The following is a 13,212-nucleotide window of genomic DNA, read 5'->3' on the forward strand; positions in this document are numbered from 1 at the left end:
ACTGCCTTTCTCAGTAAGTATAGATCTGAACATGTACATTATCATCACCATTCCAGCAGTTAAAAAAAAAAAAAAAAAAAAAGTAAAGTCTTTAACATGGTCAAGTGAAATATTCTGAACACTCACTTTAACTTACCCTTGTTTGGCCTTTCCATTACAACCCTCGCCTGCTAATTTGACCAACACTTTCCTGTATGCTTTCTTCTCTTTTGGGAATACTGGCTTTGCACGCAGAAAGATGAAATGTAACGGCCTATGTACAGGTGCTGTTCCCCTGCAGGAAGTATTTATGATTTCTCCTAGTTCTGTAATGAACAAAACTTAACTGGAAATACAACCACATCTTTAAATCAAATCATAACCCAACTGCCAGGCTTTGACTGGATGAACTGCAATAGGTGCCTGGAACAGCTCTCAAAATTTTTGCATTTTTATTTGCTCCCAAACCAACTAGTAAATAAAAAATTTTTAGCCTTAAACCCACTTACTTATTTAGCTGAAACTTTAGAGTTGTGGTTTTCAGGCTTTTGATTTGCAAATGCCTAAGGCCCCCTTATGAATTCAAGTTGCCTAATAATAGGTTTGCTTTCTTTTTTTTTTTTTGGGTTACCTTTTTATGAAGTCCTTAAAATTCATTGATGAATCATGAGGGTTTTGCAGACCGGAGCTGGAAAACCACTCTTTAAGGGTAGCAGCTTGCCCACATTACGTGAGTCAGACTTCTCATCTTAACTTGGTGAACTATTGTAGTTTAAAAACAAAATAATAATAAAATTTAGAAATAGTAAACAGACTGGAATGGGGGTTTCTGGAACCTGGCCTAATTAACATAGGCCAACAGTAAGTAAAACAGATAAACCTACAGAACAAACTGAGGAGTCCAAGATGAACTAATGAGACACAAAGATGACAAAAAGGTCCCAAATCAAACCACGAAATCCTTTACTGTGTTCTTAATCCATCAGAAACAGTTACAGGACGCAAACTAAATTCCTGAAGATGGAAGATTTTATCACAGGAGTCTGTTAGAAGCTGTTTTGGCTTCTGGCTCAAAACCTACCTGTAACTGTAGTTCTGTGACTTGGCTGGTCTATTCTTGTAAGTCACAAACTTAAAAGAATAAAAGTGAGAACAGTAGGTCTTTCTGGGACACCAGTAAATTAGATTTTCATTCTAAAGGTCAATTTGTTTATGTTACCTACATGGAAATTTGGAGACTTCTTTAATATAATGATTTGCCAAGTAGAATTCTCAGTCCCACACCCTATTTCTGTGACTCTTTGTAGCATAAAATGATTAGGAGTTAGATCAATGCCAAATTCTCATTGCTGCCTCTCAAAGGGCCTCCAACTGAAAAGCTGTAGTTCACTGTGCCAACTAGTCCCAGCTTTCTTTTGGAAAATAACATGTCAAATTGTTGTAAAGATCTCACAGAAGATGTGAAGCATTATTCAGCATGATTGTTTATATTCCATAGAATAAGAGATTAAAACCAGGTGTTGAATAATTTTATTTAAATATTATTACAGTGATTATCTGAAGAAAATGTGTTTCTCTGGAATGTAATATAACTGACTCAAAAGATTAATTCACAGTAAAAATGACTCCTTGCCTCAATGAAAAATAGCCACTGAACTAATATCTCATACTTAGTTATTTCAGACATAAAGAACTTAACAAAAGTGGGTCAATAATTGTTGTGAAAAACCACAGAAAAACACAGAAAACAAGTCAACAGTTACCGACAATTTTTGTCATTCTCCTAATCTTAGAAATCAGTCGACCCATGGAATCAGTCGACAGCTGGAAGCACCGTGAACCAGAATGCACGGAGCTAAACCTGAACCATCATTTGCAGAAGGCACAGCCTTCACACTCAACAACTCTGCAGAGAAATCAGGATGGGTATATAATCTAAATCAGAGGTGAGGACAAGATCACAGGGGCAAATGGGATTATTGTAGTGATCAGAAAACTTCTCACTCCTACCTTTTTTTTTAATAACAAGTTCAAGAAAAATTAGTAGCCACCATCAGTAAGCGAGCTTTTGCTTCAACTGAAAAATACTACAGAGGAACACTGATCAAAGAGATAATCAACAAATACCATTTGAAGTGGTAAAGAACTTACAGCAACTGAAATACTGAATTTATTTGCCCTCCTGGTATATATGGTATATAACGGTCACTTTGAACAAAAGAACATGCAGTGAGTTTTCTCCTGCAAATGCTCAAGGTTGACTCAGATTAATGTGAAAAAGGCCAGTTGAGTGATAAGCAGGGTCACACGAATTAACATCGGGGTACGAGTTTAGCCTAAACTGCCTACTGGACACATACATTGCATTTCATTAAGTACTACACAAATGTTAATCAGGTTTAATAACCTTTTCCTGAGATGTCCCAGGAAACGAGGTAGTAAAATGAAAACAGTTAGATGTCTGCTGAAAAGCAAATATATTTATTATGCACTTTCATATACACAGGGATTTTTGCTTAATATAATACAAGGAATAAAATAAAAATTTTACAATGTGAAATTCATTCAATGTACATTAAAGGCTATTTACAACCCACTCCAGGAAAAACAGTCTGTCTGCAAACCAAGTCAACTGAGGAGTTCAGATGGGGAATATTAAGCATAAACAGACATCTGCATAGCAGAGTAACTGATGAGGGAAAATACCTTTTTATTTTTAAATAAATGGTAATGTTTTCAATACTGATCACAGAGAAGACAAAAATGCACCAGTTGTTCCTCTGTTTCTCTTAATGCATTTCTCTTTTGAAGAGCTTTTCCACACGCATACAGTATTGATAGCGGTGTTCACAAACCAGCCTTTTCCCCAGCACTCCCATAAAGAATTTTAGATGTCTTGTGGAGATGACCTTGGAAACACCAGTGAAATGGGATGAAGAGAAAGAGGATTCATGTTTTATTCAGGCTTTTTTAGATTGTGAGAACTGTTACCTTGCCAGGAGAAACTGTGCTGAGTCACAGCTATGCAATTCCATTCACCTCCACTTGATTGTACAGATGCGAAAGAGCAGAGCAGAACAGAGCAAACAACAGGGGGAACAGCAACTTTTTTTTTTTTTTTTGTTTTTTTTTTTTACGCAAAACCTTCACAAACAGTGATATTAAAAATCGCACGCAATAGCAATGATGTGGAATTACACAGACCTTCTGAGAAAGTAGATGTTTTAAAGCAATTCATGCTCTGTTCCAAAGTGATATTCAAAAAATCTGTAAGAATTGTCGTTCTGAAAACATTTTCAACAGGTCTATTTTCTGCTGATTTGGATATAAGGTTTCCCCAGCAACTGCTTCAAATGTAAATATTATTCAGACAAAAACCATCAGGCTATCTATAAGTTGTGGCCCCTTGTGAAACTGGCCATATTTTTACGTCCTCTGTCCACAAGGTGCGATTAATAACAACACAATAAAATTAAATAAATATAACCCCAATGACAGTCGAAGTCAGTAGAAAAATGTTGGCATTCAGGAATCCTTTTCTACAGAACAAAACGTACACCTAACAACTAAGGAAAGTTCTATTCTTGCACAGTATAGCAAATGTACTCTACTTGAGGTTCAGAACAAGTTTGCTGAGAACATTTTGGTACTCTCTCTTTACTGAGCCATCAACCATCTTAAGGCCATTCTGCCAGACTCCCGTTATGTTTGTTTTATAATTGTCCCACGGGGACAAGAAATTCAATACATGAAACATTCAGAATAATTAATATTGCCGTGTGTCAACTTTTCACATCTAATTTTACTATATGCTGAATGCCTGACTAGAAAAGGTTCTTTTTACATTTACTAACAAGCAAATAAGAATGGAGGTGCAAGATACTAAAAAAAAAAAATAAAATAAAAATGTTCTGATGATTGTTAATCATAATAACAAGACACGGAGCCCTTTAGTGCCTCAGAATATGCACTACATATACATCCAGGGGCCATTTATCAAAGTTGCAGGATAGCCATACGTTTAAGGAATCCTCTATGAAAAATAACCTCAGCTTTCTATCATCTTATTTGTGGAATGATCAGAATTAGAGTATGAAAAAGATGAATCCCAAGCCTTTAGAAGAAATACTCACATACAAAAATAGGCTTATTTTCTAAAGAGCAAGGCTGTGTAATGGTGAATAGCAGAATAGAGCTTGCATTTTTAGGAGAAAATAACCCACTTGTTTCATTTTATCACTCACAGAGCTGTGCAAGTAAGATGTGCACATTCAAAGGAAAAATTCATACTGTTCTCTTTCACAACAATGGCCTTGATTTTGCTCTCTTTCATATGAGTAAAATTCTTCTGCTGCAAGAACGGGGAACCAGCTTTCCATTGTCTGTAGATGGACTACCCAGGCTGCCAATTAACCGTGCTCCAGGTACAGTGATACGCTGGCTCTACCTAATCCATCCGAAGCAGTAACACATTCATACAAATTTGTGCTTTAAAGAGTTATTGTCTCAGGACAGGGCTAACTCCCTACTCTCTGTACTCCCCAGACAATGGTATTACGAACCGTTTACTTTTCCATCGTACTCTCACTGTATATTCTCTCAGCCTCGTTAACAAAGCGTCTGTATTTTCCATGGTTTGTTCTCCTGACATTCTCAATACAGTCCTTTAACTTGGAAAAAAAAAAAAAAAGAAAGAGCTGTTTCTAACGTATAAACTTATACATGAAAGCAGGATTAGACCTTTTACTTTAGCACCTAAAACATACCCATATCCAGTTATCTCATTACCGTAACAATAATGGAGGCTGTTTAAGATCAGGTGTCCAAGACAAAAATTTGCCTATTGCTTTCAGTGGTCACAGTCTGCCACCCAGATTTGGTGCTGTAGTACCAGACAGTGGATTTTTGTCTCTTAAAAATCCCAAAGATACTGCAGACGGTCGCAGTCCGACTCCTTTACTACCACTGAACAGCTGTTACACAGACAGAACACACAAGTACAGTATTTATAAAATACTGTTTCAAGACTTGTATTGCTGGAGAGAACTTTTTGAAGGACACAGGGAACTGACCATACATTACAACAATGCAAAAGGTGACAAGCTGTCTCCTTATTTTCTTTAGCCACAGGAAAATAAATACAAAAAGCACTGCCTTTCCATACACAGTTCACCGTGGCACATGCACCTCTACCAAGCGTTCTGGAAAAGGAAACCAGAATTCCTTGTTCTCACCATTTTCAGCTGTTGTCAGGGAAATACGGCATGTATCTTTCTGCAATTAAAAAAAAAGTGCTCATTTTGTGTATTAAATACAAAGTACACAAAATAAAATTCTTGAAGCACAGAGGGTTATACTGAGAAGGCAGCCTGAAAATGTAGGCACGTTACAGTAATTAAGGTAACTGTACTGTGGTAATCACATTCTTGAATTTTTAGGTGGACTAAACAAGCATTGTACGCTTTCATCCCAGCCAGCTGATAAATCATTCAGAGCTGAAGCGCTTCTGTTCGTAGCATCATGGAATTGGCCTAAAAGTAGAGAGAGAGAAAAAAAAAAAAAAGTTTTGAAATACTCCATAATACACTGTTATCAGAAAGAGAGCTAGATCACTTCTAATTAAAGTTAAAAGCACACAACAGCATACCAATCACGAAAAGTATTTCCTGCCTGACTCAAATCCCATGATTGATTCCCTGTGCTCTCTACCATCCAAAGCAGCTGCCAGCTCCCCGCAGCAGGAGAGCTTCCCAAATAGCGCTCGGAAGCGGCAGCTAGGGAAGGAAAGCCGTTCCTCAGGTGCGCCAGTAGACTTTTTCTGATGTGATTCTCCACAGGTGACTAATTTATTCACCGGTCAGGGAAATTACTGTTTTTGTGCTGGAGACTTGGCAAAAGAGGAGGTAAATTATAGCCTGTGCCGAACAATTCATTACCTCCACAAAATTGTTTTAAGCTTCCATATTTAAAATGACGCTATGAAAAATTGTTAGAGAAAAAGCAAAAGGAACTATTTAGTTATCCAGCACCTCATATGCTTAGCCACTTGCATAAACAAGTACTTCACAGAGAAAACCCCTGGAATTTTCAGTAAAGCACTATTTGTTCCAGATAAAGCAAAGCCCAATTTGAGTTTCAAAATTGTAGGTGGAATGTTCCAGTTTTTTTTACACGCTTTGTTTATATTTTAAAATCAAAGATGGAAAATCCATCAAAACTAGTCTTTTGAAGACAGGCCAGGTCAAATCAATACATCCTATGTCAGACCTACACAATTTATTTACAATAAAGCGCAACATGAAAGCAAGCACCAAACATCAGGCGCAGGTACAGAAGAGTTAGGAAATATAATTCTTAATTAAACATTTTAATATGTTTTATGGAGACAGGAAACAAAAAAATTACAAACAAATTTAAAGCCTGTTTGGACACGATGTAGAACTCTGGGAATCTAAAGTCCTTTTGACTTTTACAAAGATTTAGGGCGCATTCTTTCTCACCTGCTTATTCCTCTCTGTACCTGCTGATGTTGTCTTCGCTTTTGCCTGCCTCACAGCTCACCTGACCCTTTGCTAATATTTGGATTTTACAAACACGCAGCCTTTTTGAAACACTGCATTGTTTCAAATATTCTGATTTAACCCAAATGCCAACCCCAAGGAAACATCTCCGAGTCCTGCGCAATATTCTAACGCTCTGCAATTCGCAAGAGACCCCGGCTGCATCTAGAGAGATGCATTCCATTAAAGTGAAATCAGTTTCCAGGACGTTTCAGGGAAAAGCCCATTTGTTTTTTTTTTGACAGCTGAAAACCTCCCATTTGTGGATTCTGCACCACCTGTAATCGTCCTAGAAACCTGCAGTCTTGGGTGAACTGCAGCAGAACCGAGGCAGCTAGCAAGAACATTCTTGTTCTAAGGAGCAGCAGTCTGATCTGTCAAAAACGCAGCATTTACACAAACAGACAAAAAAAAAGTTTTCAAAAATAAGCAAATATGCATTGAGGTGTGCATAGATTTCATAAAGATGCTGTGTTTTTGAAGTTCAAATAAAGAATAAGATATTAATTATTAACACATTCCCAATACTCCAGAAAAGGTAAACCTCATCAGGAAGAGGGAGAAAAATAGTTCTGTTTTAGCTGACTCACTGACAATTCAGGTCTGAAAAAGATACACAAAATTCCTTTTTCAGCTTAAAAGTCAGTAAATTAACTCCACCGATTAAGAACTACAGAACAGTCAGAAAACTGGTACCATAACATAGATTCTAATTTTGCTCTGAGGAATGCCATCTCTTTTATAGGAGCGTTAGCTTCACAGTAACAGAAATATAAAAATCAAAGCTTTAGTGTAGGATTTTAACTCTTTAATTTGTAGATAATTATGCTATTGGTATTTCACATTTAAAATCCAAATTCACAGAAGTGGTTGCCTGTAACTTACAAGAAGCTTCAGAAGCTTCCTGAAAAGCATTTTTGCAAATAAATAAATAATCACTACATCTGAAAATATCCCATATTAAAATTCCCAGCTGTCCTTAGGCTTGAAAAGAAAATTCCAAATCAATGCTACATGAAATCCGCTGTTTTATTCAGTGGCATCTCAAAAACAGTGGGGTACGACTTGAGCAATCAGAATTCAGTAGAAAATATAATGGTGATTCAATTCTTCTACGGTTGATGCTTTTAAATGACAGCAAAGCAAATACTTGCCAGGTTAAGATTTTAGCGTTCATGGTTTTCATTAAGAAAGTAATTACGATGATAAATGACAATGAAATGTAATTTTAGCATGTTTAAAAACAAACATGACGAAATACATGCATTTGCTTCCTTTCTGACGGGACAGATTACCTTTTATAGCGGTGTCTCCTTCTTGTAGTTGAAACTTGGGTCGCTACCTTCAATCTGAAGTTTTAAGGCTTGCTTAAGGCTGAGTTCTGTCTCTGCGGGAGGATAGCCTTCCAGAACTTCCTGATGCCCTCTATCCTGCACTGTTCGTGGGACCGAAACCCGACCGAGAAAAACCTGATTGCTCTGAAGATGGTAATTTGGATTCGTCATAATTCCATTCCTCTTCTTCTGTTCTCCACTCTGTTGGTGAATCAGGAACTGTTGCTGAGATCGACCAACTTCTTGCTGAACTGGTGGGACCAAAATTTTGCACTGTGGCTCTGCCGGCATTGACTTAAGTGGCACGCTTGTCCCAGATTTGGCAACGGGTCCTCGTTTATCAAACTGAGTCATTTCATACTCTAACACTTTCGGTTGGGAGGAACTACTTTGTTTTATTTTTTTTCCAGCTGACCCAGATTTGCTGGAGTTGTCCGTTTTCCCCCCTTTGTTAGCTTTAGTTGATTTCAAGCTAGGTTTGACTTGGCTCCATTCAAATTCACTACTTGGTGAATTATGATTTTGACTTAGGGAATGAGTTGTGGAAGAAGGAGAAACAATAGATTGCCTACTTCTGCTGCGTGGCAAGGAATGCTGCTGTATTTGTTCTGTGAATGACAGGCTGTGGAAACTATCAATGGGCACCGTCTGAGCAGTCGCGGTCGACGACGTGGTGCGAAGAGAAGAATTTTTGGAACTTTTCAGGGAATTATTTGATAAGGATGATTTCTGACGGTCGACCGTAGAATCAGGCGACTCTGAAGGAGAACTGAAGGCATGAGCAGGCCCATTAGATAAGCCACGCATACTGGGCTGCATATCTCCACCGGTACTCCCTGAACTATTTGACTTCATTGTTAATGACTGCATTTTGGAGGAGACTGACTGTAAGGGTTTTTGCTCCATTGTGTGGACTGGAGATGGAGTGCAACCATTCAGAGCTGATGCACCATATTTTTCCAGTAATTTAATAATCTGAGAGTGTCCATTTTTAGCTGCAACACGCATAGCAGTGCGCCCAAACTGGTCGGCATGATTTGGATCAGCACCATGCTCCAGTAGTATTTGGACAACGTCAATGTGCCCTTCTTGGGCTGCAATGCAGAGTCCAGTAGCACCTTGATTACATGTATGGTCAACCAGAGCTCCATGCTCAATGAGAAGCTGCACTACCTTCACGTGACCTTGCCATGCAGCAGACTGCAAAGCAGATCTCTTCTCATTATCTGCAGCATTCACATCAGCGTGGTACGTTATCAGCACCTGTACCATCTCCAAATGGCCCTGCCAGCAGGAAACATGGAGTGCTGTTCTTCCTTCAGCATCACTTGCTTCTACGTTTGCACCATTTTCTAAAAAATACTCAGCCATCGTAAGCTGGTTTTCTAATGCTAAGATATAAAGTGTTGGCCGGCCATCAGCATCTTTGTAGTTTACATCTGCTCCATGGCTGAGCAGTAGTTCAACTATATCTCTGTGACCTTCTAAAGCAGCAACCCGGAGAGCATTTCTCCCATCATAGCCTCTCTGATCAATGTTGGATTTATTTTCCAGTAATATCTGCACGCAATCATAGTGACCTTCTTGTGCTGCTAATATGAAAGGTATACGGCCATCATTATCGATTTCATTTGTTCTAGCACCTTGTTCTATGAGAGCTTCACATATCAACCTGTGGCCTTCAAAAGCTGCCATATGCAAAGGTGTCCAGCCTGCGTCATCTCTATGATTTTCATCTAGCCCCCTGTCCAGCAGAGTCCGTACTACTTCGACATTGCCCTGTGCAGAGGCTATGCTCAGAACTGTTCTCCCTTCGCTATCAATGCTATCAACAGCTGCACCCCAAAATAAGAGAGTATTTACAACTGAAGCGTGGCCCATGGAGGCTGCTGCCAGCAGTGGTGTACGACCATTGTTGTCTGTATGATCAACATCGGCTCCTCCTTCTAGAAGCAGATCGACAACATCCACATGTCCTTCATAAGCAGCTACCAGCAGTGGCGTCATGCCGTCTTTGTCACAATGGTCAACTTCAGCACCGCGGTCAATGAGAAGACTAACCACCGAGGCATGTCCCTTGCTGGCTGGTACACAAAGCGCAGCGACAGACAGCGCAGTCCTTCCATCCACATCCTCATGGTTTACCTCTGCACCATGATCCAGCAGGTGCTCCACAATCTCTTTGTGCCCCATGTATGCGGCTGCAATCAAAGCTGTTCTGCCCTCGTTATCAGCTTTATTGACTTCAGCACCATGTTGAAGCAGATTCAGCACGATATCCTCATGTCCTCCCCAAGCTGCTGCTCTCAGTGCCGTTCGGCTATCAGCATCTGCACAGTCCACTTTGACTCCAGCATAAAGGAGCGCAGAAACCACCTCTGTGTGCCCACCCCATGCTGCAGATCGCAACGCCGTCCAACCATCGTGATCAGTGTGGTTAACATTAGCCCCACACCCGATCAAGCAATTGACAACCTTGGTATGTCCCTGCCGAGCAGCTAAGGTAAGTGCTGTTTGCCCATGAGCATCTTCTATCTCCAAATCCGCTCCCCTTGAAACCAGTAAGTTGACGACATCGAGATTGCCGCTGTAGGCTGCGTTGGCCAAGAGCGTTCTCCCATTGGAATCGCACTGGTTTACCGATGCTCCGTTATCTAACAAGGTGCGAATGGAATCTTCTCTCTCCAGGGCCTGCCGAACAATGCAAGACGTGCGGTCATCCTCACTGCTGACGTGAGCACCAGCTTTTACCAGCAGCTGTAATACTTCTTGTTCTTTAGGAATTAAGGTTGACAGGGAGTCTTTGACAGGTGTGCCATTCCAGATCATCCACAAAGCCAGCTGTGAAGTTTCTAATTGTAAATTTGAATTAATTAGATGCAAGGCAAACTCTTGAGCTTCTAATGGTGTTAAATCCTTTGCTCGGCAAGTGTAACTCATTGCCAGCATTCTGTGTCCCTCTGCTGCGTTACACAAATATTTCTGTGTACAGTGCTTTACATCTAGCAACCATTCAGCAAAACTGTAGTGAAACAAGATTTTTGTATTTCCCAGTCCATCAATAAGGACTTTGGACAGGACATCCAATTTGCGTTGAAAGTCTTCCATCGTCAACGTCATATTTTTGGTCCACACTGCATGATACAACTCCGTTGTGGTTAACGGCCTACAGGCTGCAAGAATTACATTAAGAATAGGCTGGACCTTTGCAAATTGTTTTCTCACAAAAAGTCTCTGACAGAGCCAAAGGTACAGGCCGTTTAACGTTCCCGGAATATCGCGGATCTCTCGTAACATAATAAAATTCTCCACCACTCCATCTAGGACACGTTCCAGATACAAAAAGCAACCGCTGCTTTTGATGTGAAGCTGATTCAGCATTTCTGCAGTTTCTTTTGTGAGATGTTGTCTCAGTGCTTCTTCCTGATCTAAGCGATGCAGAATATATTGTTGCACATCTTTCACAATATAAGCCTTTCGCAGATCATCCAGGCTTATTTTTCGAAAACCTATTAAAAAAGTAAGAAAGTTATTATTATTTCTGATATAGTTTTGCTTAACTTAAAAAATAAATAAATAAAAGACAGACATTTCTGCGTGGGGAACATCCACAATAACATATTTTGTGTGTACACTTAGTGAATGTAAATTAATAAGAACAGCAGAGAACTTTGATAATAGACACATTTTTAGCATCATCTACTATAAGAAGCAATAAATGCTACTAACGACGAGAATTTTAAAACTCACTTTGCATCAGGCACTGTGTGTCCGCCTTGGACAACACTAAACACCTAAGCAAAACCACCAGAACTGCAACCAAAGTAAGATTATTAAGTATTATTATAGTATTAAAGGAATAATCCCTTCTCCAATGTGGTTACCAATGGAATTCCAAATAATATTCAGCTATTTAGATTAAGACAACCATTATATTAATATAATTACAGAGGACGTTATTCACATCTGGTGAATATGCATGATGAAATGTACATAAATCACTTCAACGCAATCACCTTAATGTCTTTTAAAAGCTTTTATGATATAGGAGAGAGAAACATGCAAACATAGTTTTAAATATCTTTACACCTCTGCGCACTGAAAATTCCCTACTTTTTTCAAGCAAGGGCTGAGTTTTAGAAAAACACCCTGGTTCTTTGGTAGGTGACTCATTAGATAAGGAAATAGGTTTGCCCGTAGTCATATGACCTCATTGTTTTTCCAACCTGTTTACTCTTTAGAGGAAAAAAGGGAAATTATTTCATACATGTGCATGTACATCTCCTCCCTACACGCGTACATGTACACACCCACCCCCCTAAAGCAAAGAATGCTCCTCTTAGCAGCACGCGTGAAGACGTCCCTAGAACAACCTCAGTGGTTGAAGGCTCTCAAGGAGGTGGAATGAAGACACAGTTGCATGGACTGCACTGCTGTCCCTGTCATTTAAAACATTGGCTTTGGTAGCGCCAAGTTAGTGCAAACATTTCGTTACAGTCAGCTCAGCTAGTCATAAAAAAACCCTTCAACTTTGCTTTTCAAACTAACGTCCAAATTATATTGACGGAAAAGCAACCGCAGAACAACGCATTCAATGCAATTTTGGTCCCGTCTCCACGAACAAATAATTTTAAGTGAGACTCTGAAGAATGTTCCTTTCAGATCTATGGTCTTATTGTATTTAAACATCCTGTGGTTCCAGCTGCTCAGCCTGTGAGCTTGTTCTGACTGAAAATTCAGCCTGATAACAGAGCTGTGTTTTCTGTTCCTGAGTATCTTCAGCAGAGGCTCTGAATGTCACATTAAGCTCACTCTGTTAATTGTTTGGTCTACATAAGCATTGTACAAACGCAACACATTAGAACCAAGAGGTAAACTATGGCAGCATTACTAAAAATATTTCTGCTTCCTTTATTAATTATGGTAACATTACAAAACTAACAGGGGTAAATCAACAGAATACCTAAACCAAAATCATGCTTCTTCCCAAAATAAAATCACTGCATAGGACACTTGCACAGTCACTTCTCAGGCTAAGACTACTGAGATTGTCTACTTGAAGATTTTTGAATGAGAAGGCCAGGAGGCAGAAAATAATTTTCTTTTGGGAGGATCTTTCTCCATTCCACAGAGGCATATTTTTTTCCTCTCAACAGAAACGCAGAACCATCTTCATCCACCATCATTTGTAACAACTTCAAGTAATGTCCTAACCTGACCAGCAAAATGCCATAATTCATCGATTTACTATGTATTTGATAATATTGAAATATTCTGTAGGTAACTTTGTAAAGCCCTTAATTCTTGCTCATAAGCCAAATAAGAAACTTTTCTGAGTA

General features: G+C 39.3%; 1 protein-coding gene across 2 annotated transcripts in view; it reads right to left on the reverse strand.

Moving 5' to 3' along the window:
- Positions 1–2,439: 2,439 nt before the first annotated feature.
- The window catches only part of ANKRD50 (ankyrin repeat domain 50), a 43,176-nt gene continuing 32,403 nt past the window's right edge, over positions 2,440–13,212 (reverse strand). For both annotated transcript variants that reach the window (XM_086747395.1, XM_086747393.1), the window contains exons 4-5: positions 7,835–11,382; positions 2,440–5,510 (exon numbers count right to left, since the gene is read on the reverse strand). In XM_086747395.1, coding sequence (XP_086603521.1) covers positions 7,838–11,382 — 3,545 coding nt within the window. In that variant the 3' untranslated portion in view covers positions 2,440–5,510; positions 7,835–7,837. The remainder of the gene's footprint in view (positions 5,511–7,834; positions 11,383–13,212) is intronic.

The sequence above is a fragment of the Chlamydotis macqueenii genome, chromosome 4 (assembly GCF_036417535.1).
Source record: "Chlamydotis macqueenii isolate bChlMac1 chromosome 4, bChlMac1.mat, whole genome shotgun sequence".
In the NCBI taxonomy this organism is placed as follows: domain Eukaryota; kingdom Metazoa; phylum Chordata; class Aves; order Otidiformes; family Otididae; genus Chlamydotis; species Chlamydotis macqueenii.